Consider the following 27,554-nt stretch of genomic DNA (forward strand, 5'->3'; position numbering starts at 1 on the left):
AACAATAATTGTTGCACCTCACGTGCACATTGTTTAATATTTCTGCAAAATTATTTTTTATCCGATCAGTTGATTCATCATTGGGATAATCAGTCGAATACACAATTTAAAAAATATTGGACACCTTCTGCCCTAACTGACCAATTAAAGCAAAACTTTTGGCCAAAGATACCTGAGTGTCAGATTTACTGCACGTATTACAAGATGCCTCATTATGGTTAAAGGGCATTTTTTAGTTCACCCAAGGTTGCATTTAAGGCCTGACTTTATATACACTGGGAACAGAAAAAGTTGACTTTTCCCAATGGTTACCCAAAACTTGGAGGCATTACATTGGCTAAAAATATCTTGCTGAGGCCAGTCAGTGAATTTCAGCATTTCAATTCGACTGCATATTGAGGCAAATAACGTACATTTCTATTTCCTTCCTTCTAGCTGTTGCTCAGCCTCCTGGAGGAGTGTGCTGGGACCCCCACCAGGTTGTCAGTGGGTGTGCCTACCCTGCTGAAAGTGTGTCAGGGAATTCTCTCATCTTCCACACTCTCATCTGTCTTCACCACCAAGTATGAACTCATGGTCGGCCTGTCTGTTAAAGTTTGCTCCTTGGCCTGCCATCAAGTGCAACAAGCTTTGCCCTCGGTATCCCATCCATCTGAATTTATTACCGACACTGTAAGCGAGTGTATTCAAACAATCGACCCAGACTGTAAACCTGAAGTGCCTTTGAACCCTGAGTTAGAGGAGAGGCCAGAGGAAAACAGCATTGCGGCTCATTTGTTTGAATTGTTGCTTCAGGTGTTAACATCATATTTATCTGTTCAGCGGCAACAAGCCAATCCAAACAGAGTCTTCAGTTTGGTAACCAACCAGCTTATCCAGCCATTATTGCTTCTCAGACACATGTTGACATCTGCTGAGTATGCCTCTTCCCTCACACATCTGAATATCCGCCAGCAACATTGCAGAGATGTTCGGGGCAGGATCGACTCAATCCTTCAGTTATCGTTATTTTCTGCTGAGCACCAGGCATCTTATAAGGAGGAGCTTCTACCTTCCAAAGATGATTCAGGGAAACGTGGGACAAAAGGCCCACTAAGGCCAGCCAGTGCTGTACTTTGCAAATTAAGTTCTTGTGAGCCGCCACTGCTTTACTCAGTGAAGTCAAACACAGTGCCATTGCTTTTTAAGTTCTTTCTGGAAAGCTACAGAAAATGTAAGAGCGAAAACGAGGAAGAGCAGAGGATGCTTTGTTTCAAATTCCTCGAAAAGTTGGTGCCAGCGTTGGATTTGTCCCTTCCCAGTGTTCCCTGTTCCCCAGAAAGTTGGAGTCTGGCTCTGCTGGCTATGGAATCATTGCTTAGCCAGGCTCTATCCGCTGATATTTATAATGTGGCAGCAGACAGGATAAGACATGCGGAAGTTCAGCTCAATTTTTACAAAAGCATCGCACAAATCCTCTTCAATCAAGCCCAGCCGAGGTAGATCATTGATTTTTCTCTTATATGAAGTCAACATATATGTTTGTGTTTTAACCCATGATGTGCTTTGGCTAAAAAATTAAGTATTTCCTGCATTTCAGCATTCCTGCCTGGTATCGCTGTTTGAAAGTGCTACTGGGTCTCAACCACATGGTTTTTGAACCAGACTTGGATGAGTTGTTATCTTCAGCATGGGTTAATGCAGACTGTATGGAATCACGAGTCCAGCGGGCCAGACAGGTACTCATTTTTTTTTTTTTTTTTTTTAAAATAAAAAAAGAATACTGCATGAATTTGGTTTGTACAGTAGGATCGGTTCTTTAAAGCCAAACAAAAGCGTAAGCCTGTCTAGACCAAGTACTATTTACATCACTTACGTTACAAAAAAAAACGATCTTATATAAAGACCTGGTAACCACATACAAAGACATCACATTTTGGGTCATGAAGGCCAAATTATTAACATTTTGATAAACAAGTGTGGTCTACATGACCCAAAATGTGATGTCCACATATACATTTATTTTTACCATTCTTCTGTATTTACATGTTTTATACATTTAATGTGTAGATAAAATGATAAATTAAAAAATGTTAATAAACAAAATTGATTAATGAATTAACATGAATAAAAACAAATACAGTGGTACTTCTAAATACGAAGTTATTTCGCTGCAGGACCTTGTTTGTAAGTCGAAATGATCGTATGTCGAGCAGGATTTTCCCATAAGAATACATCATTAATTCCATTAGTTTGTTCCACATGCCAAAAAAAAAAACACTAAATCATGAATAAATACTGCTGGTAAGATAACAAATGGCATTTAAACACAGCAAAACAAAAAAATTATAAAGAGAAATTGGAATAATAATATATAATAATTCCTGTAGTAATGTAATGAATCGGGTACTAATGTGGTGGACGTGTTTTGCGTGCTGTACCTGAACGCACTGCGTGACTGACGTCACAGTAAGATAGGTGCGGTAGAGATTTTACTTTCTCAATATTCTGTTGGCAACAACTGCGGTGGACAGGACTGGTGAAAAGATTTCCTCTCGATTGGTTGGAACAGAAACCCGCACCCACTGCGGCCCTTTGCGGAATAGTTTGCCCACCCCCGCTGTAGACATTCTATGGCCCTATTATCAAACCAGTTCACGTTGGCACACAACACGCTCATACATTCCTATCATTTCCATCTTCATTTCAATGATAAACGTCACCTTTTTCCTTTTTTTTTTCCACCACCTGCACTAACCTTCTTGGAACCCGTGTTGATTTCTCCCACAAGAAAATCCGCTGAGCGTCCGTCTTGCGGCAAAACAAAGAAACTGCAGCGCTGTCATAAATTGTCGTATTTCGAGCATGTCGTCGGATGTAGGAAGAAATGGCGAGTCAAATTTTACGTTGGATGTCGAAAAGATCGTGTTTCGAAGCGATCGTATGCCGAGGTACCACTGTACGCTGGTTGCCCCCCCCCCCCATAGCACTCAAAAGTTGATTTTTTTTCCATTAGTATTTAAATGATTGCCCTATAAAGGATTTAGAAAAATGGTTGAAAAACAGAGTTACTAACAGGTGCCTCTTTGAGGCTTGAGGGATTAGAATGTTCACCTGTCTAAAACAGCACTGTTTTCAATTCTCTTACAACAGTTGATGCTGAGCAGTCTCCTCCAGACATACACCAAGCTCCGTCAGCTGCCTCATTTCTTCTCTGAACTCCTTTCGGTGATCTGTCAGCCATCTCTTGACAAACTTCGACCCCCTCTTCTCTGTGATTGTGTATCAGCCTCGCTCAGGACTAGTGTTTTGGACACACCTCCCTCTCAGGGCCTAGAAATTTGCTCTTTAGTGCTAGAGAACATACAGAAATATATTTCAAGTGACTTAGTGAAAGAAGACGGAAAGGCAAATGGTGGAAAAAGAGATGGCGAGCGCGAGGATGCATCAATGAAGCTTTTTTCTCTCAGCCAACTCATTCACGTGATTTTCTTCAGTCTGAAGACTCTCGAGAATGCATCTCCTGCTCCTTTAGTCAGACAAGGTCAAAACCTGATGGAGGAGATGCAGAAAGTTCTCAACGAACTGCTGAAACTTCTGTCGACGGAAAACAAAGATGTGAACGCAAATGTGATTCCAGATCAGAGAGCAAGGAAGAAAAGAAAAAAGAATGTGGACTTGGAACAGTCGCATAAAGTATCTATGTCTCCATGGAAGCAAAAAACCCAAGAAGCTGCACTTTTGCTCAGATACACCTGGATCGAAATAGACACACTCTTTCACATCTACTGTAGCAAATACACACCTCTTGACTCTAATTGTGCAGCTTCAACCAGCATAGAGAATCTTCTAAATAGTGAGATAAACTCCGTACGTCTACAGTTGTCCAGTCCAATCAGCTTTGTGCATATAAAACTCCTCATTTTGCAACAAATGAAGAAAGTTCTGTTGGACTCAGCTTTTCATGCAGAACCAAGTACCCTAGAGTCTTTAAACAATGCTGTCAGGTTCATTTCAGATCGAGATGAGCTTCTACATTGTTCAGAAGGAGATCAGATTTGGGATGGGCATATAAGCAATGTGGACTCCAGCTCACACCGTGTGGCACACTGGTATATTGTCACATCTAATCTACCTTTGCTGATCCGCTACATGAACATGGAAGATGTGAACTGCATCGCAAATGTTTTGGTGGATTCAGTGCTACGCGGGCAGTCCAACAGAAGCAAAGATCAGCTATCTGTCTCCCTCATATCGTCACAGTTTATTACCAGCTCCATTCTAGTTGAGTTGCCGTTACTGTTCTCTGCTACGGTTTATTCACTTGCACAGAGGATTTTTGGGGTTTTAACGTCCGCGCATGCTCCTCAAGTTTGTCCGACTTTTGAAAAGTATCAGGAAGACCAAAAGGGTGAGCTGGTAAAACAGACCATGGTAGAGGATATAACTGTATCCTCGCAATCAGGGCGAGTCTTTGTGCTTTTGAGTGAGGGCAAAGTCAAAGAGCTGGTCAATTTGCTCCAAATCTTATCAAGCCTTAACGTCGATGGACTGAACTCTGAAGATCTGTCTTCCATTTTCCTCCTCCTTACCTTCATGCTCACATCCACTGCTTGTTTTTCTGGGGCTCCAGATTCAGCAGAATGTCATGGAGGATTCCAAGTGAAATTGCTCAAGATACTCTCTTGTCTTGTGGAGTGCAAAAACTTCCAAGGTGTTCTGAAGATCATTCATGGCAGCACGCTGCTGCAGGTTGTCGTGTCCTCCCTTCTCTGGCACAGCAAGAAAGGACGATTCAGTTCCATCAGCAGCTCTGATTGGCTGGATGTGATTAAAGCCATGCAGGACTTCATTGTAAATTTGGTCCACTTGATAGTGGTGAGGAACAGAAGCGTGAATCTTAATCTAGAACAGATTGCATCATTTCTGACCAGTCAGGAAACGGCATCATATATTGGCACCCCCATCATGTCTGTTCATCTTCTCCTAGCAACGTTGGCTTCCTCCTCTAAGGCGATGACATCTAACCTGGGAAGGAGTAAACCAATGGATCAAATTTTGACCCAGACCCTTGAAAGAACCACATCCTCTCTTGGATCAGCTGTGGAGTCGGTCCTTAAAACCCAGGTTGTCAGTGAGTCTGGCGAGAAGTCCGCCTGCTCGCTCAGTCCTGCCTATGTGGTGGACACCGTCACAATCATGCTGCAATGTGAGCTGTCTTCTTTGGCAACAAGGTGCGAGGACAAAACCAACCTGAGCCACAGGACTTTCTATCAGGGTTTCTGCCAGCAAATCCTGAAAGAAATGAACTCTAAAGCCCGGCCTGTGGACTTCCTGGTTTCCTCCTTGCATTTCCTTTCAGCGTTTTACATGGCAGTGACAAAGACTGAAAGAAAGAAGGAGGAAGGAGAGGAGAAGAAAGTAAAAGAGCTGGATGAGTTGTACGCTCAGATCATTCAAAATGTACACAAACTTTTAACAGGTAATTAATACAATTTATAGGATTTTAAAATAAATTGATGGGGCATTCTGTTTTTATTCTTGTGGCCTTTTTGACTGAATTTTGTGTAATAGCTCCGTGGCTGTGTCCATTGGATACATGTGAGCTGGAGCCAGCAGTGCAAAAACTGCTGCGCCATCTGCTGGAGAACAGTTCTCTTTGCCAGTTCAGTTTGATGCTGACAGTGATCAAGGATGGGTTGGACACTTGCAAACTAAGGGCTGGAAACTACAAGGTTTGATGTTCTTCCTTGGTTTTTACAGACAGAATGACAGAAGTTTTGTCATATAATTACTAGACAAATGAGCCATTTCTCACACTGCCCCGTTTGTCTGTTTTCAGGAAGTGCTGGCTGTGGTCATCCTCGTCAAGCTGGTTTCCTGCTGTCAGTTACCTGAGCAGTGCTCCAGATCTCTGTGGTTTCTTGCACCACAAATTTTGTCTGCTATGGTGGTGAGAAAAATGCCTACGTAATATGTAATTTCTTTTGTGTTAGAATCAGTCCAGAACATCACAACAATTATGATGTGTTTGAATACTAGAGAGAAATTCAAAGAGTATAGTAATGGCACTGTAATTTTGCATCTGTAATCATTCACTGAAAGCATGCCAGAAGAACATATGACATTCATTAGGACTGACACAGCAGTGAAATGACAATATCACATACACACATTTTGCAGTGCTTGGTCCATTTAATGACGCGCCAATGTGTTTTCCATCAGTGAAGCCAGAAACCTCCTGTCATACTGTACGATCACACATGAGGCAGTAAATGTTAATGTCTGCCAAATGTGTACTAAATATTTTCAAAATGCTGTACTTTAATATATTGTTTTGTTTCAATGTTTTTTTTAACTTATAGTCTGTTAGTCTGTTATTGAAACCGTATTTATTGTTTGGCATGCAGTTGTATCCTGCCAGGATAATTCAATTACAAGAATAATGAAAACTGTTTCATAGGATAAATAAGAATAATTTTCTTAGTAATCCAGAGTGTGAATCCAGTAAAATATATATACATCCACCAAGTATACTGACCAAAATTTGTTCACTATTTTTTTCTTTTCTTTTTTTTTTCTGAACCGTATCAACAGATTACCAATGAACATTCACCTGCTAACACTTCATTTGACACCAGCGTCATTAGACAGTCATAATTATGACATGATACTGTCATGAGCATCAATGAATGCTTATGACAGATGTCATTAAGTGGCACCTGGCAAATTTTGTCAGTAACTTCATTTATGTCCAGTCTGCATCTTTTAAATCCATTCAAAAGTGACATAATTTGACGAATGACACTTAATGACATCTGTCACAAGCATTCATTAATGCTCATGACCGTGTCATATCATAATTATGACAGTCTTATGACAGTCATACAACACCAGTGTTAATTAAAGTGTTACCATTCACCTTTATAGCATTGATACGTTGCGGAAGGAGCAATCCATTTCATGTTTCAAAGTAAAGTGGAATAATAATCATGATTTTATGATGAGTGTTTGCTCGCATTGGGGCCGAGTGGTGGAAGGCTGGCAAAATCCATAACATGGAGCTGAAGTAAAAAAAGCTTTTTTTAAAATGCTTTGAATCAGAAAATTCAGAAGGACTTACAACCTAAACGTTTTAGACTTGTGAAAGTATTGTATTTTTTTACAGAAGTACCTTGACTTAGAATAAGTTTGATTTCAGTAACCTAACTTGTAACTTATATACTGTGCATATAATTTTCCACCAATGTTCACCATTAAATCAATCAAAATAAAATGAATCCCTTTGACACCCTCTCAACAAAGACACTACCATTTTTTTTTTTTTTTTAAGATTTGCCAACTATTGTGTTAAGCCTAAAAAATTTCGACCCAAACAACTGCTCTTGAATAAACAAAAAAACAAAACTAAAAAACTCATACGTCAATGTACTCATAAGTCAGTACCCCAGTAAGTTTTTATTTTCCTAAAACAAAATATGCATGACAATAACTTTCCAATTCTGTTAGTTTCTTGTAAGGTTGTCAAGCCAGGACGCGAGCTTGACTTTGACCTTCACCATTCCTACCGTGACAGCGATGACTACGCTGCTGCGCCAGGGCGAGGGTCTGATCAGCAACCCTCATCACGTAGTCCTGGTCCTCGGAGCACTTCAGGCTGTGCCGCTTGACCACCTGTCGGCACTTGTTTACCAGTCAGCGTTCTTGGCTATTCATGAGGCGCTTTTTGCCATCATCCAGTGTCATCCTCAGGTGCGTGTTCACAGTGTGTAAATGTACACATTGAAAATTGACTCTCAATGTTGTTCCTGTCAGACAAAGTGTGTCTTGTAGTGTTTCTCAATTAGGGTGCTGTAAGAGATCATCACTGGTAGCGTTAGTTACTCAAAGGAATATATTACTTATTACTTTCAAACATAGTAATGCCTTACATTATTACTCCCTGAAGAAAATAATTGTTGTGTTACTAGGTACTAGTTAGTTTTTCCTCGGATTTTGATGTTTATCATATGATGCCTGCTACGCTCTGTGACCTAATGAGGACGAGCGTCGTCACTTGTCGGCCATTTTGGGTCAGGGCTGTTCAATAAATATAGTCAATAGTGCGTGTATTTTGAAATTGCTATAAATTGCTCCATTTTCACCTGATATTCAAATGGGTTGATTTTCATAAACGTCAAAAATGCAGTAAATTAACTACAAACTTAAAGATAACAGCTTTAATCATTAAGGCTGACAACATATACCGTATATGTCTGGGATCAGGAACCTTTTTGGCTAAGAGAGCCATGAACACCACATATTTTTAAATGTAATTCCGTGAGAGCCATACAATATGTTTAAAACGAAAAATACAATTACCGGTAATGTGTGCATTTTGTGTAATTTCAACACTTTTAAAGTCCAATAAGTCTCTGACTTCTTTTTAATAACATAGTTATGCTGTTGCTAATCAGTGATGAGTATTTCTTACCATTAATGCGACATCTGGTACTGCATGGTTTTCCTGATGGCTTTGTAGTCTGGTTGATACTTCATGCATGTTTCATGCAGGCGTTGAGAAACTTATGCACGGAGCACCATCAGTGCACACCGAAACAAGTTTATCCATCGGTAGAGGTTTTTCTTTGCTGCACTCACTGAAGGACTTGAATGAATCCTCCCCTCTTGTTGTCCCCTTCATTGTCAAAACCTTGCAATCACGCTGAACTGCGATGAATATCTTCCGTCTATTGACTCATCCAAAGCGAGAGAAAAAAACTGCCGCATTTATGTCCTGCTGAAAAATAGGATACTTCTCGTCTTTTTTTCTTTTTGCCATCTTTTCAAAAGGGTTTCTAAAATTAGATGATAACGCAGAAAACGAAACTGAAAACGAAAGTGTACTTCCTGATCTCACGCACACGCGCACATCGACCGCTATTTTTGACAGCAACACGGCAACCCCACTTGAACAGTGTCTCTACCTCATATGCGTTGCCTGTGCGATTGATTGATAGATAAATAGACACAACGACATGTATGTTTGCCACTTTCCCATTAAAATTACTGCAAACCGACATTCTAGTCGCTGGTTGTAGTATATGGACTATGTGTTCCATGATCACCCTGGGGTCACCCAGCCAATGGCGTGGGACTTGAGGGGATCTAACGTAGTACATCTAGGTTGCTATTTGATGATATCTAGTGGGAAGTGCTGGAGTGTTGTCGGAGCATTAAAATAGTTAACATACGCTGCAAAAGTCACGTCTGCTCATTACTGCACAATACCAGCGTATGACCGGTGACCGTTGCCGTTTCGCGCAAAGGAGTGTAACAAAACTTTTTTTTTTTTTTTTTTTTTAAATAATTAAAGATTAGTCTGCGAGCCAGATGCAGCTGTCAAAAAAGCCAGATCTGGCTCGCGAGCCATAGGTAAGACACAAGTTGAGATGACCATACAGAAAAGATCCCCCAGGACTGCCCCGCATAGATCGTGCTACGAATATATTTTATGGGACCATAATGCATAAAAATAACTGAAAGAGTACTTAAGTGACTGAAACAGTACTTAAGTGAGCCCAACTGAACTTGCAAAACCAAAATCGTAAAATTATTGCTTAGGTTCAATAAAGGATGAGAACGTTGGTAAGATCATGGGTTGGAATGAGGAAGCAAACAAAGGGTATGAAGTACAAATTCCCTCAACACAATTTTAACAAGGCCCAACATTAAGCATTCGTATGTGTTGTATAAGTTTAACTAATTGGCTGCCTTTGACAGGGATAATCTGTTTGAACTAGGAGGTTTGGTGGGGAATGATGATTGGTCATGTTTCAGCCAATGGGTTAAATGAAGATTCCTTCAGATTCACAACAGTATTTGATGAAATGTTATGACATTTGTTGGCTCTCAACTCTTTCGGTGTCATTGAGGGTGATAGATGTCTAATCATGTGGCTCCTTTCATCATTCTGCGGTGAATTTATACTACAGTGGTAGCTCTACTTATGAAATTAATTGGTTCTGGAAGTAGTTTCTTAACTTGAAACTTCTGTAAGTAGAGATGTGCTTTCCATATAAATGCCCTAATCCCTTCTAAGCCCCCCAAAATTCAGAAATAAATCATTTAGGGCAGCTATAAGTATGTAACGTTCAGTAAAATTCCATATGTAGAGACTTTATGAAGTAGAGGTACCACTGTAGTTTCTCACTAGTAGACGTCCAAGCCATTTAAACTGGGCGGTTTGGCAGTGGATGAACAAATAGGTTGGACCCTAAATTGTTCAAGAAAATATTGAACCCACTTGTTTTTTGTTTACACATTAAACCTGTTTCTCGGCTACAAGTTATTGTTTTGTAGCCACAAGCTAGCCTTTTGTGCTCATTTACATAATGGCCACAATATAGTCATGCCGTGGGGCTCGGCAACAAAACATGCAGCTGCAGTGAATGAAAGCAGGCAAAAATCTGCTAACTCACATCAGATGTTCTGAAAGGTGAAAGACTGCAGCAGAGACTGTCAGAGAGGGCGGTGGTGGGGAGGAGAGATTCTATCGTTCCGTTGCAGAAAAGCAGGAAAAGATTTGGCAATGTAGAAGTGAAAGTAGATTGAGGGAGGATGCAGGAATTCAGAAGAGGAAGATGTGACTGGAGTGCAAAATGCAAGTTGAGTGAGCTGGAGAGGGGAGGTGTGATAGGTCAGTGTTGGGGGTGGTGGTGAGAGTGCTGGCATTTACTGATGGAAGCCATTTAACTTGGTGACATCAGCTGCAAAATCCCCTCCCTCTCCCCTGTGTGTTTTCTATTCATTCCCTCATCTGCCATTCCACTGTTGCTTGAACTGAACATGAATGTACAAATTCCCGGTGGATTCTATTCCAATACCTTGCTCAAGGGTAAAAAACACTGCTGGGAAAGGAATTGGCAGTTCTCCAGCAAATTATCTGGGTTTCCATAATAACGCATTAACTAACCACCAAGCTGGCCTTATTGTTTAGAGACTTGAAATGTTGAAAAGTTTCCATATTGTAGGCAATGTCTTCAGACATTATTTATACTATTTGTATCACAACGTGAACAGAGGTTTCCAGTCCCAACTTTATCACACTTCCCTTTCAATATTGGCTTTTACACTCTCTTAAAATTAATTTGACGATGAAGAAGGCAAATTCATATTGCATTTTTCTGTAGCTTAACAACCTTGCTCTTATGTTTCTTTATTCTACCATGCCCGACAATTTCATAAGTGTCCTTGTGTGCTTTCAGGTGATGCTGAATGCCACGCCATCATTCTTGAATGTTTTTTACCGTCTAGTGGCTTCTATAATGCAGGAAGGTCGGCAGAGAGGAGTCAGTGACACAGGTACTTTGTTCATATTTTTAATAATTTAAACTTAGCTCACAGTCACTATTCAGTCCGGGTAAGGATTTCATTTTAATCTACTTCGAAAGTTGGATATGCAAGGGCTTATTATGTCTTTCTTCTGAAACTTTTAATAAGCATTTCACTGTAAAACAAAATGTTCTTGTATATGAATTTTTTTTTATATTTCAAGTACAAGTACCGCATTTTTCGGACTATAAGTCGCAGTTTTTTTTTTTTTCATAGTTTGGCTGGGGATGCGACTTATACTCAGGAACGACTTATGTGTGAAATTATTAAGACATTATGATATCATTTCACATGTTATTTTGGTGTTTTGGAATGACACTGATAGTTTGGTAAACTTATTAGCATGTTCTTTATGCTATAGTTATCTGAATATCTCTTAATAGCTATGGCCACGTTCGCGTTCTGCCTTTGGCAATGTGTGTTCAATTGTATCATTGACTTTTTTATATTGAAATGGATGCTCTTAGTTTGTGGCGCTTTCACGCCCACGTGGGGGCGCACTCGCACTAGTTTACGCGAAGAAGAGCGCTCACACGCCAGAAGAAGACGGAAGAAGACGGACAGCTACGCAGCGTCTCTGTCTGAGCGAGTGGGCGAGAAAGAGACAGAGAGCGAGCGAGAGACACGGCCGCCAACCTACATTCATTGTTTATGCTTGTAAAATATCTCTACAGAGGCAACGCTTGTGTGGATCATCTTTTCTGTTGTTGTTGTGTGTTTTCCACGCGCGATCGGACACTTAGAGCCAGTTGTGTGGTTGTTTGAACGATTTGCTAATGCTTGCGAACGCATGCTAACCGTATGTGTCATTGCTGTAATAGCACCTAATTCTCATTTATTTACGTTGAAGCGAACCTGTTTGGTATCGTGGACGAAATTGATTCAGCAAATTATACGGACGTCCAGCATTGTTATTTGGGAGTTTAGCTCGCTGTATAGCCAGGACCGAGCCGTAGCATCCTGGTGAGGACAGTATGTTCGCATTTCGTTGTTCATGCACTGTACACTTGTACACTGTACAAGATGACATATCTGTTCTATGTGTTGGATTTTATCAAGTAAATTTCCCCCAAAAATGCGACTTATACTCCGGTGCGACTTATGTTTTTTTTCTCTTCATTGGGCATTTTATAGCTTGTGCGACTTATACTCAGGTGCGACTTGTAGTCCGAAAAATACGGTAAGTCTCTTGTCTCTTTTGAGCAGGGGTGTCAAAATCATTTTTGTCCCAAGCCACATAATAGTTATTTGTTTCCTTAGTTAATAGTTTTAGGTTTCTTTTGGCGGGCTGTTGTCTACCAACTAGAGCAGCTGCAAATAATCCAAAAATTGAATATCAAATATCAAAACAACTATTTTGAGAGTTTTGAGAGCCATCATTTCGAGACATTTTAGACCTCAATTGTCGAAATTCTCATTTTTGAGCATCTTAACAGCAAATAGTTTTGTTTTATTGCTTTTTTTTTTAAACGCTTTTTATTTATTCTTATTTTTGTTATGGAAAACAGTAAAACCCAGTAAATATCCTCTAATATTTGTATGGGAAGTCAAAGCACATAATTTTCTTTAATGGGCCACATAAAATGTGGCAGGCAGGATCTGGTCCTGAGGCCCTGAGTTTGACCCTAGTAGTTTACCTTAGTTTCACATTAGACACTTGGATCAGCACTTCTCTTCACATGATGACATTTATTGGAAAATGTAGTGTTGAACAGTCCTATCCTTTTCACTGCACAATAAGAAGCACATTTTCAGTTTGCTTTGAAAGTTTCTCAAAGAAGTTAAGAAAATGTGGTCCTTTTACAATGCGGCGGCATGCAAATGTTGTTGCATGTTTTCATTCTATAGTATTGAACTTTCTGAAGAGGCCTATTGTCTTTGTGGGAAAAAGAATCCTACTTAAGCCTGTCGCAATATGCAATAATTCCATTTATCGCGCGATATATAAAAATGAAGGTGGTAATTTTTCCGCTGCGATTTATCGCCTCGCGTGCACGTGCGTGCGCGCGTGCGGCAGACGTGCTGTTAAAAGTTCGGATTCCTCGTTACCAACTGCGCAAAATGCATCTTCATTCCAAGTCCGGCAAAAACTAGCGCCGGAGCCAATCGTTCCCGTTATATCCTGTTGTTCAATGTATACCGGCCGCATCAGTGCTCCGGAGTGACTGTGGACCATCTTCAGCGCGCCGGTGTCGTTGACGTGTGGGCGCTCCCGTCAGGAGTGACATTTCACGCGGGTGGCTGTTTTTCGGCACAACGCCGGATATTTACAACGAAGTCCGCCAAAACATTGTTACCGACTAGGCTGCTACGAACAACCTCGCTTTGACAATAAACAGCTGATTGAAATTAAGAGCGCTGTGTCATATGCTGGTGTTGTGTAGTAATGAGCAGACGTGACTTCAGTGGCGCTTGTTAACTTTTTTAATGCGCGCACACACTAGATATCATGAAATGGCACACTAGATGTGCTACGTCCCATGCCATTGGCTACGTGAGCACAGAGTGATTATGGGTTACGTAGTCCATATACTACATCGATGAATTCTAAACTGTCATGACTGAATGGAAGTTAGGAAGGCCAAATCATTCCATACTAGTGACTACAGATAATGTTGCAAATATTGTTAATTCAGTACGTGACACAGATGGATTCGGACCACAAATAGGATGTCTTGTTCATGTAGTAAACCTAGCTTCTAAGAAAGCTGTAGCAATCAACAGTGTGCCTTGCCTCACTTTACAAACAGTAAAGATTGTTCTCAGCACTTTTGTACAAACATTTTTCAGATCAGTAAGAAGTAAGCACATACAGTAAATATTATGCACTAAAATACATGTTTATATGATGGCAATTTAATTTTTGCTCACTAGCAAAAAAAAAAAAAAAAAAAAAAACGAAACAAAAAATATAACTGTTATATTTTTTTACGGAGCATTAAATGTATTGAATCGGATCGAAAATCGTGACCCCCGTATCAAAAATCGTACCGAACCGTGACTTAACTGTATCGTTGCATCCCTATGGAACACCATTGCAGAAGCTATGACGGGGAAAAGTTTTCATTTGCCTAAATGCTTAAGTTATTAAGTGCAATTTTTTTTTCTCTTTTTTAAAAAATTTTTTTTAACACATTTTATTTATTCTGTGGTGCTGTGCGGTATCAGTATTGTTGTTTTTTATTGTTGTTATTGTAAATTGGTTAAAAAAAATGTGGGGGGGGGGGGCGCAATAATATCGCATATCGCAATAATTTATGAGAATAATTATCGCACACTAATATTTGTTATCGCGACAGGCCTAATCCTACTGTGGCAATATTCTGCTTCATTGAGTTAAATGCAGCATTTTCCATTGCGACACTGATGTGGCAATTTGTGGCATCTTGTAAAAGAGATTTGTTCAAGTAAAAAAAGAGTTAGAAAAAACATTAAGGATAAAAAAAAAAACACTGAAGTTTTCCAAAAAGGTAGTGTTCTGAGACATAAAACCCATTTTACAAGTGGTATAAATGTCAATACTTAAAAAATATATTGTTTAAAACAAATATTATGACAGTATCAAGTTTTTCGCCTGAACCTGTCAGCACTCACAGCGGCAAACCATGATATGCAACTGAAATTAAACATTGGGAAAAACATCTGGAGAACTGAGTTTGTTTTGTTTGTACAGTATACTTTTTCCCCACAAACCCCTCATCTGCTACTCTAATTAACCCTATTTTGCCACGAGTTTTATTTATCACTTTGCTTTGGAGACACTTAAGCTTGTTTTATAGCCACTGCATTCTGGCCATTTACTAGTATTTCATTTTATGTATTGACCCTTAGGTTGTTAAGTTAATGTCAACACTTGTTTTCAGGGGGAGAAAGTGAAGTCTATCTACAGTGCTCCCGTCTGGTAGAAAGGATGTACTCGCACATTGCCGCCATTTCTGAGAATTCTACCACACTGTCTGCCTTCATGGTGGCGCAATACGTCACAGAGCTGCAAAAGGTACATACACAAACAAGCGCTTGAGTGATTTCTGTGATTTATTTTTCTAATATTAGCATTGGAAAATAGTTTTAACAGGCGACAGACGTGACACACAGCCATATTCAGTCGCCGATCCAAAACCATCTGTCATGCATGTCAACTGTTTATTACGCAGCAGTGAGTGATACAGGTAGGTGTTCACAAATTAGGCAGCGGTATCTCAACTGATACAGTGATGTAGCCCTGCTAGTACACATTAACATTCAAAGCTCTAAGATTCTGATGCTAAGAACAAGAGTCGAGCAAGCTTTTTTTCCTCAGCTTGAATTAAAATGTTCCCATATCGTACAGGCTCGGGATTACTCGAGCTCCATGCGCTGGAATTAAGCTTTTGGCTAGATGTTGGTTCAAGACGATGAGTCATGTCTGGCTTGTGAACACGGCTCCATTCCGCTACCAGACTGTATTTAATGCGACGCCTACTTGACTCAGCGTTTTGCAGCAAAATTAACACATTTAAACAGACTTCGTTACAGCTGACCAAATGGATGGACAGGCTGATGGAAAAGTCTGGAATAAGGCGTTTGTGGAAGTCATCAAACATTGTATTGTGTGCTATAAATGCTTTCAAAAAGCAAGAAATTAATTAAAGCCAAATGTAATTTGCATTGTCTTTGGCTGCTTAAGTGGAGGTCTGCTCTCTCAGAGTGCTCCTCTAGTTATAGTATATTTTTCTATTTGACCAATGGTTACTTTACTTTTTCCGCTTGTCCTTCAACAAAGGCGGATGCTTTTGCTCTTCTTCCCTTATCTATTTGCACTAACACAAATACACACTGAATGGATTGATAAACTTTCACACACGATACGATTCACGCCTTCGTGTTACATTCCTTCCGCCACCATCTGGAGGACGTACGGAAGTGGGCACGCCGTACTTGAAAGTTGTGCCTGCCTGTATCCCCATGACGCACCTTTGTCCAACTTTGCCCTCACCTAAAATGGTGTCAGCCATTGTTGTCTTCGTCAACAATAACGATAACGAAAATATTTTGATGACGAACAATTTTTTCGTGAGGAAGAGACGATAACAAGCTAAAAATGTGTCTTGGAGAATAGAACACAGTGAGACAAATGCCAGTGTTCGTCTGAAAAGATGAGAACGAGACGATATGCGCCTTATAGTTTCCATTATATGATCACAATGTGTGACATTTTATGATTGTGTAAGTTAGCCTACATCGTAGCAGTGTTTGGTTGTGTCACTCATGTGACGTGCTGCTCCCCTCACTCGCCGCTGTCCTTTCCAGACTCCAGGCTTGGTTGTTTTGAAACACATGGTAAGATTTTTCTTATCTTCACAAGAGATTAGGGGTGCACGATATGCATTTTTTGAAACCGATATCGCTAACTTCTTGCTCCTCAAAGCTGATACCGATATCGATAACCGATAATAAATATATAATTTTTTAAATGTATAAATGTTTTTGAACACCTGGAGGTTTAAAAAAAACAACAACAACTAGTGGTGGATTCAACATAGATTTGCCTTTGATCTCACCAGATTTTTCGTAATGACATGAACAAAACAGTGCGTTTCACTTCTGCACTGCCTGACAGCCAGCTAAGAATGAATGCACTTCCATAAACCACAAGGTTTGGTCTTTTCCTGCTCTTATGGGAAGACACTCGTCTTAATATTGTAAAAGTACAATAGAAAAATACACATATTCAATACTCAACATACAACAAACTGCACAATACACTTATATACACAACTACCGGTATTATATGTATAGCATAGCACACTAGCTTGAGCTACTAAAGCATTGGCTGGCGTCTATAACACAACTTTTGAAGTTCTGTACATATGACCCTTCACCACAGAAGTAAACATATATTGCACATCCATATGTTATAGTAAACGTAAAATACTTACATATATTTCCGAGGCGGAAACATAACAGAAAGCATTCACGACTGTCAGTGCTACCGCTAGACACCGTAATGTGTAAGTGATTAAACCAAACTACTGTAACAAAAAATAGATGCAGTGAATTATTCTTACCATCAGGTGGGAGCAATGCCCGGCAAATGGTCAACTGATTTCCCATACTAGTCTGTAAAATGTAAAGCCAGAACAGTTCATATCATATTATCGGGCCTATTAAAAATGTTATTGGATTTATCGGGATGACGTCATAATTCCTATTATCGGACCGATAATTATCGGACCAATAATTATTGTGCACCAGTACAAGAGATAATATGCAATGTTGCATTAGCCTTTAAAGGTCTGTGCTGAGTGATCACCACACACTTAATGTAACTCATAGCGTTATCATAGCATTAAAGTTAGCATTAGAATTTTGCTGAAGCTGCAATAACTAATGGATTGAATCCATAAAACTCAATGAATAAATTAGTTTCCAACATTTTTTGTTGTAGGGAACTAATCGCAGGTGTACTCCCTGTCCATAGTTCGGTTCCTTGTTTATGTGGCTGCGCATTCGCCAGTGATTATAGCAGGAGAGAGAAAGCTCACTGCTACAAGCAGGTTCAGTTGCTTAATATTATTTACGACTTGTTAAGAGAGATTTTCTGTTGTGTGTTTTGTTAGATCAAGTGTGTGTTTGTCAGAGAAGAGTAAATTAAGCCATTTGCATTGTTTGAATTCTTTTCTGATGAGACGTTACTACTTGGAAACTAGCTGGCGCGTATGCTAATCAGTATCTAAGTGTCCCTTTGTACAGCATTGTGTTATGGTGAATCATATTAGCACTTGAGTTATTGTTAGATAGTAAAGTTGTCTCATTTCTTGTTATAGGGAAACCACACAAATAAAGTGCAATTTATCTGATTAAGCGATTAATTTATGAATTAATTGTCCGATTAGTCAATTGTGAACAAATCGTTAATATGAATGCAGCCCTACAATTAGCATGTTGAGTGTCATCTAAACTCCAGGACACGGTGGGTATATTCGATCGAAAATAATGTAGGCTACTGTTTTCTTGCCGAGTGTGTATTGTCATCAAGAAGTTGCCGTTGTCTTTGTAGATGTTACAATATGTGCTCGTGTGTCAATGTTCATTTGAAATTGTTGATCACTTTTTTTTTTTTTTTTAAATTTTCAGACTAAAACATGAATTTTACTGACGACAACATTTTGAGTAATCGTTGACTAAAACTATACAAAGTGGAACCTGTTTTGAAATGACTAAAATATGACTAGGACTAATAAGTATTTTAGTCCAAAAGACAAAGACGAAAATCAAAAGAGCTGCCAAAAACAACACTATTTTCAAGCACATTCTTTGATTTCCTAGCAGTTATTTTACAACAGGCTAACATAAAAAAGTAACATAAAGTTCTTCCACTGTAGCTTCTCCTGTCATTCCTATACAAATGCATGATCACTGTTCCAGGTCATTTATTTACAATGTCGAAAAATCAACTTGCCTAAAATGCTCGCGAGCTTTACATGCTCCACTGCGTATTTCCAGCCCATGTCTACTTTTTTTAAACACCCTAACCCCACATTGTTACAATTCACACTTTCCGGAGCGCGCTACACAGTGATCTGGCAGGCAGCTTGGCCTATATACCTCCCATGTACTACGTGTGTGATGTTGTAATTGTCTTGGTCAGGCTGAACCTGGAAGGAATTTTTTGCATTTACTAGTATTGTAAGGACAAAGAAATTACATCTATGCATGTTCATGTCTCCCTTCAAACACTGGTTTGGGCTCAATGTTTTCTGTGAATTGAATCAATTGGATGTGTACTACATTTGATTCAATTTATCACCTAATCATGGTGTAGCTTAAAGGCACAATATTTTGCGACATTTTATCTTTATATGTGCATTTTCTGATCATTTTAGCGTGCTTTACAAGCACAGCATTAAACTTGAGCATGATTTTAGAAACTGCGACTCTCTTTCTCCAGGTTACCCTGCGGCCAGACATCAAGTTGCACCTGACAGAGGGTATCTACCTGATACTGGACCTGTGTATGGAGCAGGATATCAAATTCCTCACAGCGGGCCTGCAAACCGGAGTCCGTGAGGTGTTTAACGAGCTCTACAGTAGCTACATCCACTACCACAAACCCCAGAGACAAGGAGAGGAAAAATACACTGTTTGAAACAGTTTGAACATAACACGCTCCAATTTGTGTTGTCTTGGAGATATTGCAATTCAACAAACTGACATAGGGTTGGGCGATATGGCAAAAAGATCAAATCAGTTTTTTTAGAAAATCATGATTTTATCACGATTCTTTTTTTTTTTTTTACACATTTTTTTTAAGACTAATTTGCACATTACTGGCCATTTTCCTCATAAAACATGTTTTGAATGTATGTCAAACCCTAAAATAAAACACATTTTTAGCCAAATAAGCTTTCTGAACAGGTTATAATTTTCATGGAGCAATTTTTATCAAAATGTGCAGTAAACGTAAAAGGCAATGAACAACATCACATGACACCTTTTTTAAACGTAAAAACTAAACACACCAAAGAGACATGAGACGATTTAATGATCTTTCAGCTTTATGAGCTCGCCAACATGTTAGTCTTTAAAGTGTGTATGACACCATAAAGCATGTTTATTTTATATTTCACGCGGTGTTCTAAATGAAATGGACCGCTTGGTTGTGCGTGGAAGCGATCGTCCGATCGTTTTACATATTCAATTTTTGCAGGATATCAAATTCCTCACAGCGGGCCTGCAAACCGGAGTCCGTGAGGTGTTTAACAAGCTCTACAGTAGCTACATCCACTACCAACAAACCCCAGAGACAAGGAGAGGAAAAATACACTGTTTGAAACAGTTGCACGTTACTGGCCATTTTCCTCATAAAACATGTTTTGAATGTATGTCAAACCCTAAAAGAAAAACACATTTTTAGCCAAATAAGCTTTCTGAACAGGTTATAATTTACATGGAGCAATTTTTATCAAAATGTGCAGTGAACGTAAACATAAAAGGCAATGAACAACAACACATGACACCTTTTTTAAACATAAAAACTAAACACACCAAAGAGACATGAGACGATTTAATGATCTTTCAGCTTTATGAGCTCACCAACATGTTAGTCTTTAAAGTGCGTATGACACCATAAAGCATGTTTATTTTATATTTCACGCGGTGTTCTAAATGAAATGGACCCTTTGGTTGTGCGTGGAAGCGATCGTCCGATCGTTTTACATATTCAATTTCTGAATCCCGTGCCATGAAAATGAGGAACGTCCGGCTCCAGTCTCGGGTTTAGCAGGAATGCGAATGTGATGTCACCCGAGTCAGCATCTCACAATACAGCATTGCTTTATAGCCTTCAGATGGACTACGGATTCAGCTGATTTTGCAGATTAATTTGTTTGTTTTTCGCATCACGCCATCCAAATGTGCTGCAGAAAATTGTTGCTGCACCAGGGAGAGGCGTGTGAGCCTTTTGAGTTTCAAAAGGTTCCCATTCATCGCGGGTATTGGCCAAAACAAACCCTACTACTGTGGGACCACTGGACTTAAGGGGAAGTGGGTAAACATCGTATTTTGTATTATGTCAAATACTGGGGTCATTGCACACGTTTTAATACGGAGGTGGCTTGCATTTTGTGGCTGATTGTCCACCGAGAATGCCACTCGGCCGACGCCCGGCGGCTTGTCGCACCCCCCCTCGGTCCTTCATGTATTGCCCTTTTCGTGTGCCCGGTGTTGTGTCAAATTTTCAGCCCCATCAGAAATTGTGACTTTGTGTTAAAAATGGCCACAAATACAGCAATTACAAATTAAACAGTACAAACTTTCTTTAAATAAAGGACTACTTACGTTTGATCATGGACGGACATGTAAAGAAATTCTCCTCAGACAGATCCTGCCATGTTAACTGCACATTAACCGCATGCCGCTCTCTCACTGTTTACATCTTCGCCCTGTAGTAAAGCATTATTTTACGCCATATTCGCGTTGACCATGTGGCAGCTACGCGCTCCTCGGACGTCGGCCGATTTGTCCAGCTGCTTCCCCGGCAAACTAGCTCTCCTGCCCGCAGCAGGGGAACGAGTCCGACGAGCTTGTAACTTGCTTGCCGCTGGGAGGTTGCCAATCGGCGAAGACAATCGACAACCCCGCCGCCGTGTGACATGATCCTGGGTAGTTTTGTGATTTTTTTTCCTTTCGAAAGCCGAGAAAAAGACTTTGAATCATCACTCGGTTTGGACTGGTATGTCGGATAGCTGTCACACCTCCTGGTTTGTTTACGGTCTCAGAAGCCGGGGCAGGGAAATGACAAAAACCTGACTAACTCCGGTGCCATAAAATATAGTTTGGGAGGTGCAAGAAGTGGACAGTTTTTTGACCATTACAGAGTAATTTTGGATGTCGTACTGAATAAATGAATTTTTAATATTTCATATTCCGTTTAACACAAGACTGTTATTTGTCATGACCATACCATTTATTTAGCAATTGGGGAAAAATACTTCAATAAAAAGAATATCCTGTAAAAATATTGGCTTAGAGAGACTGAAACAATGACATTTTGCGGCTCTCTTCTTTGCATTTTCCTCATTCTGAATAATTCCCCCCTCAATGGGCTAAATCAGATGAAACCATGACCCTGCCGACGTCATCCTCCTGTTGGGGATGTTAAGAGCCCTATAATGGTAGGCGTGGCAAAACGGCAGATTAAAAGACTAATTCCTCGTCATCTGTGCTTTGCCAAATTGTTCTATATACCGGTAGTCGAATTGTCTCAAAATATGATTCTAATTGACATAATAATGCTATTTAAAACTTTTTTCATTCTGTCGTAGGCACTTTAATGAGCCACTATTGCCATATCGCCCACCGCTATTTCCGCATTTTTAAAAATTCAAACAAATCATGTACAGAGACAAATTATTTTTTTCATTTTTGCTTATTAAAAAAATGTTCTTTTCTCTGAGTGTAGAATAATTTACAGAAAATACATTTCCTCAATTGCATTATTCGGTGGGAAAAAATGCTTTGACTAGGCTATCTTAAGCAGAAGCAAAAATTGCTCATTTGCTAATGGAGTTGTCGCAGTGCTGCTGCTGAAATGAATCAATGTGATGAGTGCAATCTTAGTCAACTTGATGGATCGTGTCAGAACCATATTGCCTTTTTTTAACAGCTCTCGTTCAAAGATGCATTGATTAAAGCTGAAGATGGGGTATTTTGTGCTGTTGTAGCACAATAACCGTAAGCACCGACTCTCATGCTGCCAAGATCATCAGTTTTGGGGATTTTCCTGCACAATTCTGAAAATGAAATTGCAGATGCAGAATATTTAGTGAATAGCTAATATTTATTCTACATACATGCTAAACCCGTCAAACAATTCCGAAGAAATTTTCTTCATGGCTGATTTGACCTATTAAAAACTGATTTGCGTAAATGAGAGTAGCATGTGTTTGTACTGAGGAGAAAGATAGTTATAAACTGATTACAGAGTTGCTATCTGCAGTTAAGATTTCAGAAATGCAAACAAAAGTATAGTGGTAAACTAGCAGAGGGTCTTATCTTTGAGTTGGGTAACAGCAGCCCTGCCACCATATCAACTTCATGAAGCATGGTGGTTGTACGATGCTTTGTCTAGGACTTTAGTCAAGATTTAGTCAAAAATCTATGTACAAATTGAAAATATTCCGAAAAATGTGGTGTGAATGTTGATACAAATTCTGGAAATGAGGATGCAATTGCGGGTATGCGTCGTGATCAGCTAAGCAAAGATAGCGGATTTTTGCCAATCATGAACATCGCTACAAACTGGATTTTCAGGTTCCGACATGCCTAAATGGGAAAATACTGACTCTTGTTACAAAAGCAATTTCAGGACACGAATGTAAAATACTGTATGAGCTGTTACTCGAGTTTACTGAACATAACATACTTATAGCTGCTCTGCTATTGGCTATTGCTAGGCATGTGCCGGTATGAGATTTTGACAGTATGATAACCTCAAGCAAAAATACCGAGGTTTCACTGTATCACGGTATTGCAAGTATTGCCCTAAAATGTGTTATTTTGAGATGGGTTAAAAAATAAAAATTCCATTGAGCCGGATTTAAAAAAAAAAATCACCACCTATATACAAATTGGAACATCATCATGAATATAATGTTAAAATGAATAAACAAAATAACAACAACAACAAAAAAAACTGATATATTCTAAATAAAATAGAAATAATTGGAACTTTTACAGGCTAAACTCACAGCCACAGCTCAAGTTGCTAAACATTAGAACAAAAATAATTATTTTCCATCAACAAGTAAAAGGCACTTCACTGGCTCCTTCTCAACATTTTTCGAGACTTGCTCATTTCTACATATTTCTCTCTCAGTCCAGGTTATGATGCAGGAATGTGAGTATGTTCACCTTTTCTGGGTTAGTATACCACTAGCACTGTTAATATTAATGTATTTTTCGGACTATAAGTCGCACCTGAGTATAAGTCGCACCAGCCATAAAATGGCCGACAAAGAGGAAGAAAACATATATAAGTCGCACTGGAGTATGAATCGCATTTTTGGGGGAAATTTACTTGATAAAATCCAACACATAGAACAGATATGTCATCTTAAAAGCCAATTCAAAATAAAAATACAATAGAGAACAACATGCTAAATAAGTGTACAGTATGGTATTGTTACATGATGCATGAACAACGAAATAAGAACGTGGCCGGTATGTTAACGTAACATAGCTATTAAGAGTTATTCAGATAACTACAGCATAATGAACATGCTAACCAGTTTACCAAACCTTCAGTGTCACTCCAAAACACCAAAATAACACATGAAATGATATGTGCTAATAATTTCACACATAAGTCGCTCCAGAGCTTAAGTTGCACCCCCAGCCAAACTATGAAAAAAACCCGACTTACAGTTCGAAAAATACGGTAGTTGAATATTAATCGAGAGTGAGAGCAAGAGATGGAGGGCATGTGTATGACTCGTATCATTATTTACACAGTATACACACACACGCACCCTCTCTCAACACAGAAAGTCACCACGGGCTGTATTATGAAAATGTTATTTTGAACAGATGTTTTCAATGGCGGAAAACTTTACAAAAGTACACTAATAGGTTTGACAGCAACAGCACTGTCACTGACAGAGCAAGAACCGGAGAGGTAGGGTTGAGCGCTGCCCCTCCAAGTCATTTCTCGCTGCATTTTTGGGACATGAAAAATAGCTATTACCATACTACGGTATGACGGAAAAGTTTAGTGGTTTTGAAACTGACGTTTTCATACCACAGTAAACCTTGAAACCGGTAACCGGCACATGCCTAGGTATTGCCTCGCATCTTCCTGGCATCCAATTGGTTAAAGTGATCCTCTGATTTAAATACATGTAGGCTCTAATAAACCACAATTGTTCTCTTGTACTGAAATATGTTGTTAGAAACACATAAAATGTTAAATCAATGGCAATATTTTATAATATTTAGTACATATTTTGACCGTTAGTTGGCGCCATGGTTTGCGGGCTCGCAGTGATGACGTCATTGGTATCTTTCCGAATGTGTAGCGTGTTCAACAATTGCTTATTGCTGCCTAAACTCGCGAAGTAAAATGCCACGATGTACTGCCTTTGGATGCAATTTCCAGTCAAATGGAAAAAAGGGGAGTGAAGTGAGTGGTCAAGGTGGAATTATTATTTTTAGTGAATAAATGTGCATAAGTGGAAGCTTCTCCCCCTTTTTGGTCCCTGTATGCATGTATCCTACCCACCACGCGTTACAACTGGCACCCGAACATTTTTCCTGGATCCTCAGTCAAGTAAGGGTCCCATCGCGTCTGCAATAATGGTTTTGGATCTGTCCATTTATTTTTATTTGTCGGTCCCACAGCGGCTTTTCGGATCAGTCTATTTTGTGGAATCGACGGCCTAATCGCGGCTGCGATATTACCATGAAATCGGTCTAATTCCTGGATCTTCGAGTGAGTAAAAAACGCGGATTTGGATTAGTATTGCTATCTTTTTTGTTGACTATTCTTCGTGGGAGTTTTCCCCAAATCATACTAAATAATTAAAGCACTATGACACGCTACAGTGACGACAGTGACTCTGACGTGGACCTTACAACAATGTTGGGAGTTCGTCAGGGAATGCATGTTTGCGTACTGCTGAGCTCCCGAGTGAAGAGTGGTCAAGGTGGAAATATTATTTTTTGTGAATAAATGTGCCTAAGTGGAAGCTTCTCCCCTTTCTGTTACTTTTATACACGTATCCTAGCTACCACGCGTTACAATGTACAAGACCTGGATTACACAAGGTGTGCTCTTTGGCCTGTACTGTATGTAAAGCACACGACAGCTCTGGATGCTAACAATCTACATAATTATATTGGGAAAAAGTTTGAAAATGCAATATGCTTACCTTGAATATCTGCTAATAAAACCGGGGTTCCGGAATCCTAACAGCATGCACTCTCGCTCCCAACCGGAGTTACCAACAGGACTCTCTCGCGTCACCAGTTTTGCCCAACTTTTGTCTTATCAGGTATTTGCTGCACGCATTTTCCCCTGAAACTCGTCTTGTGAACAACCGACAGTGCTGTCCTGCTCTTCACTTTTCAGATCTGGTTCAAATAGGAAGGGTAGAACTGACGACATGTTGGGAAAGCTAACGAGTGACAAACTGGAATTTCGGCATTCGGGGCCAGTGACGTCATGCACTGCGACGTAACAAGAATGGCGACCTATCACCTAAAATAATTTTACAAACTTTATTAAACATTAAGAGGGGTTTTAATATCAAATTATTATAACTAATACCAACATTTATGTTTTAAGAATTACTTGTCTTAAAAATAGAGGATCCCTTTAAGAAGGATTTCTATTGTATGTGTATGTGTGTATCCCAGCGTCCTCATCATTAATTCCTCGGGCTATGAGGAGGTCTGACAGCTTTACGTGAGTGTATTAACTTATGCTCTTTGTTTTACATTATGGACAACTCTCTTTTTATGTGTATTGTGCATTCATTTAATTGTAACGTATTTGTTACATGTTTTGATGCATTTTAATGCTTGATTAAAGATTTATGTCTGAATTTTGGAGGGCTTAGAACAGATTAGGGTATTTACATGGAAAATTCGTCTCTCCTGACAGAATTTTCTTTCCGTTCACAAAACTACGCCCAGAACCAACTAATTTCGTACGTATAGGTACCACTGTATGGAGAAACATGGACCAGAAAAAATTAAGTTTGTCACTTTTTTACTCACGACTGCAGCCTGTGTTAAGCTCAGACATGTTGCGTGTGCTTGTCGCCCATTAAATCAGCACCAGTAAAGTAAAACGGGTGAATGTAATTGTTTACTAGTGGTAACAAGTCTTAAGTGGGTTAGAAAAGTGTTTTTGTCGAGCAAAAATTAGGCGGAGGCTTGGTAAAATAGCGCTGCTGCGGTCGTGCACAGGCACGTGTTCGCCCAGAGTGTTTGACCCGAAGTTTCTCTATTGAAGGGAAGAAAAAAGGCTTTTTGGGGCAGTCTCAGTTAAAATGTCAGGGCTCTGTGTACTCATCAGGGCTTTGGTGGAGCATGCAAGGAGTAGAAAATATATATAGTACCTTCAAGGACTATCTTATAAAAGTATAAAGACTTTCACTGTCATTTTTAAAGATAGGTGGCTGACCCTGACAGGAACACTCACTAGTGATCTATATAAAAAAAAAAGGGATTTTATGTTCTCTTCCCGTTTTTTTTTTCCATTTTAAGTGCTGACCCAACTTCTGAGGTGGAAATTTGACACCCTCGTAATTCTTTAGAATATCCTGGTCAGAGGGCATAAGGCCAAGGTATTTTTCTCTATCAATCACCTCCACTTAAACGCTTATCTCTGGGCCGCTGTTTGGGCAGCTCATGGTAAAAACGACAAGATTTTGTAATGTGCTCAATACTACTAGCCTCACAATAAAGAGGATACTTGATTCATTATGCAGTACCGTCGCACAAACCTCAACTGTCCAACCACTTCCCCGGTCCTCTGATGTTCGAGCTATTTAGGAGAATGAGGCGAGAGCTGCAGCTGTGACCAGGAAGCAACTATCTGCTTGAATACAATGTCTGCGTGCAAAGCTGTTCTTATATGGAGGTAGATTTGTGTCTTTATGATTCAATCCAAAAAAAAAAAGTTGTTTTAATCAAAATAAGAGCCACTTCAATAAAAA

At 39.5% G+C, this 27,554-nt stretch overlaps 1 protein-coding gene across 3 annotated transcripts in view; it reads left to right on the forward strand.

The window, feature by feature from the left end:
- urb2 (URB2 ribosome biogenesis homolog) overlaps positions 1 to 26,329 on the forward strand; it is a 30,694-nt gene extending 4,365 nt beyond the window's left edge. The window contains exons 4-13 of one of the 3 annotated variants that reach the window (XR_009065661.1): positions 436 to 1,478; positions 1,580 to 1,718; positions 3,133 to 5,461; positions 5,554 to 5,714; positions 5,822 to 5,932; positions 7,489 to 7,731; positions 11,226 to 11,322; positions 15,216 to 15,349; positions 19,283 to 19,749; positions 20,270 to 26,329. Coding sequence is in view for 1 of the 3 variants with exons in the window: in XM_057851321.1 (XP_057707304.1) it covers positions 436 to 1,478; positions 1,580 to 1,718; positions 3,133 to 5,461; positions 5,554 to 5,714; positions 5,822 to 5,932; positions 7,489 to 7,731; positions 11,226 to 11,322; positions 15,216 to 15,349; positions 19,283 to 19,480 (4,455 nt within the window). In the remaining 2 variants the exon portion in view is untranslated. Of the gene's footprint in view, positions 1 to 435; positions 1,479 to 1,579; positions 1,719 to 3,132; positions 5,462 to 5,553; positions 5,715 to 5,821; positions 5,933 to 7,488; positions 7,732 to 11,225; positions 11,323 to 15,215; positions 15,350 to 15,418; positions 15,522 to 19,282 lie in introns of all 3 variants that reach the window. The other 2 variants (XR_009065667.1, XM_057851321.1) reach the window with 2 other exon arrangements.
- The last annotated feature ends 1,225 nt before the right edge of the window (positions 26,330 to 27,554 follow it).

Source organism: Corythoichthys intestinalis, chromosome 1 (assembly GCF_030265065.1).
Source record: "Corythoichthys intestinalis isolate RoL2023-P3 chromosome 1, ASM3026506v1, whole genome shotgun sequence".
In the NCBI taxonomy this organism is placed as follows: Eukaryota; Metazoa; Chordata; class Actinopteri; order Syngnathiformes; family Syngnathidae; genus Corythoichthys; species Corythoichthys intestinalis.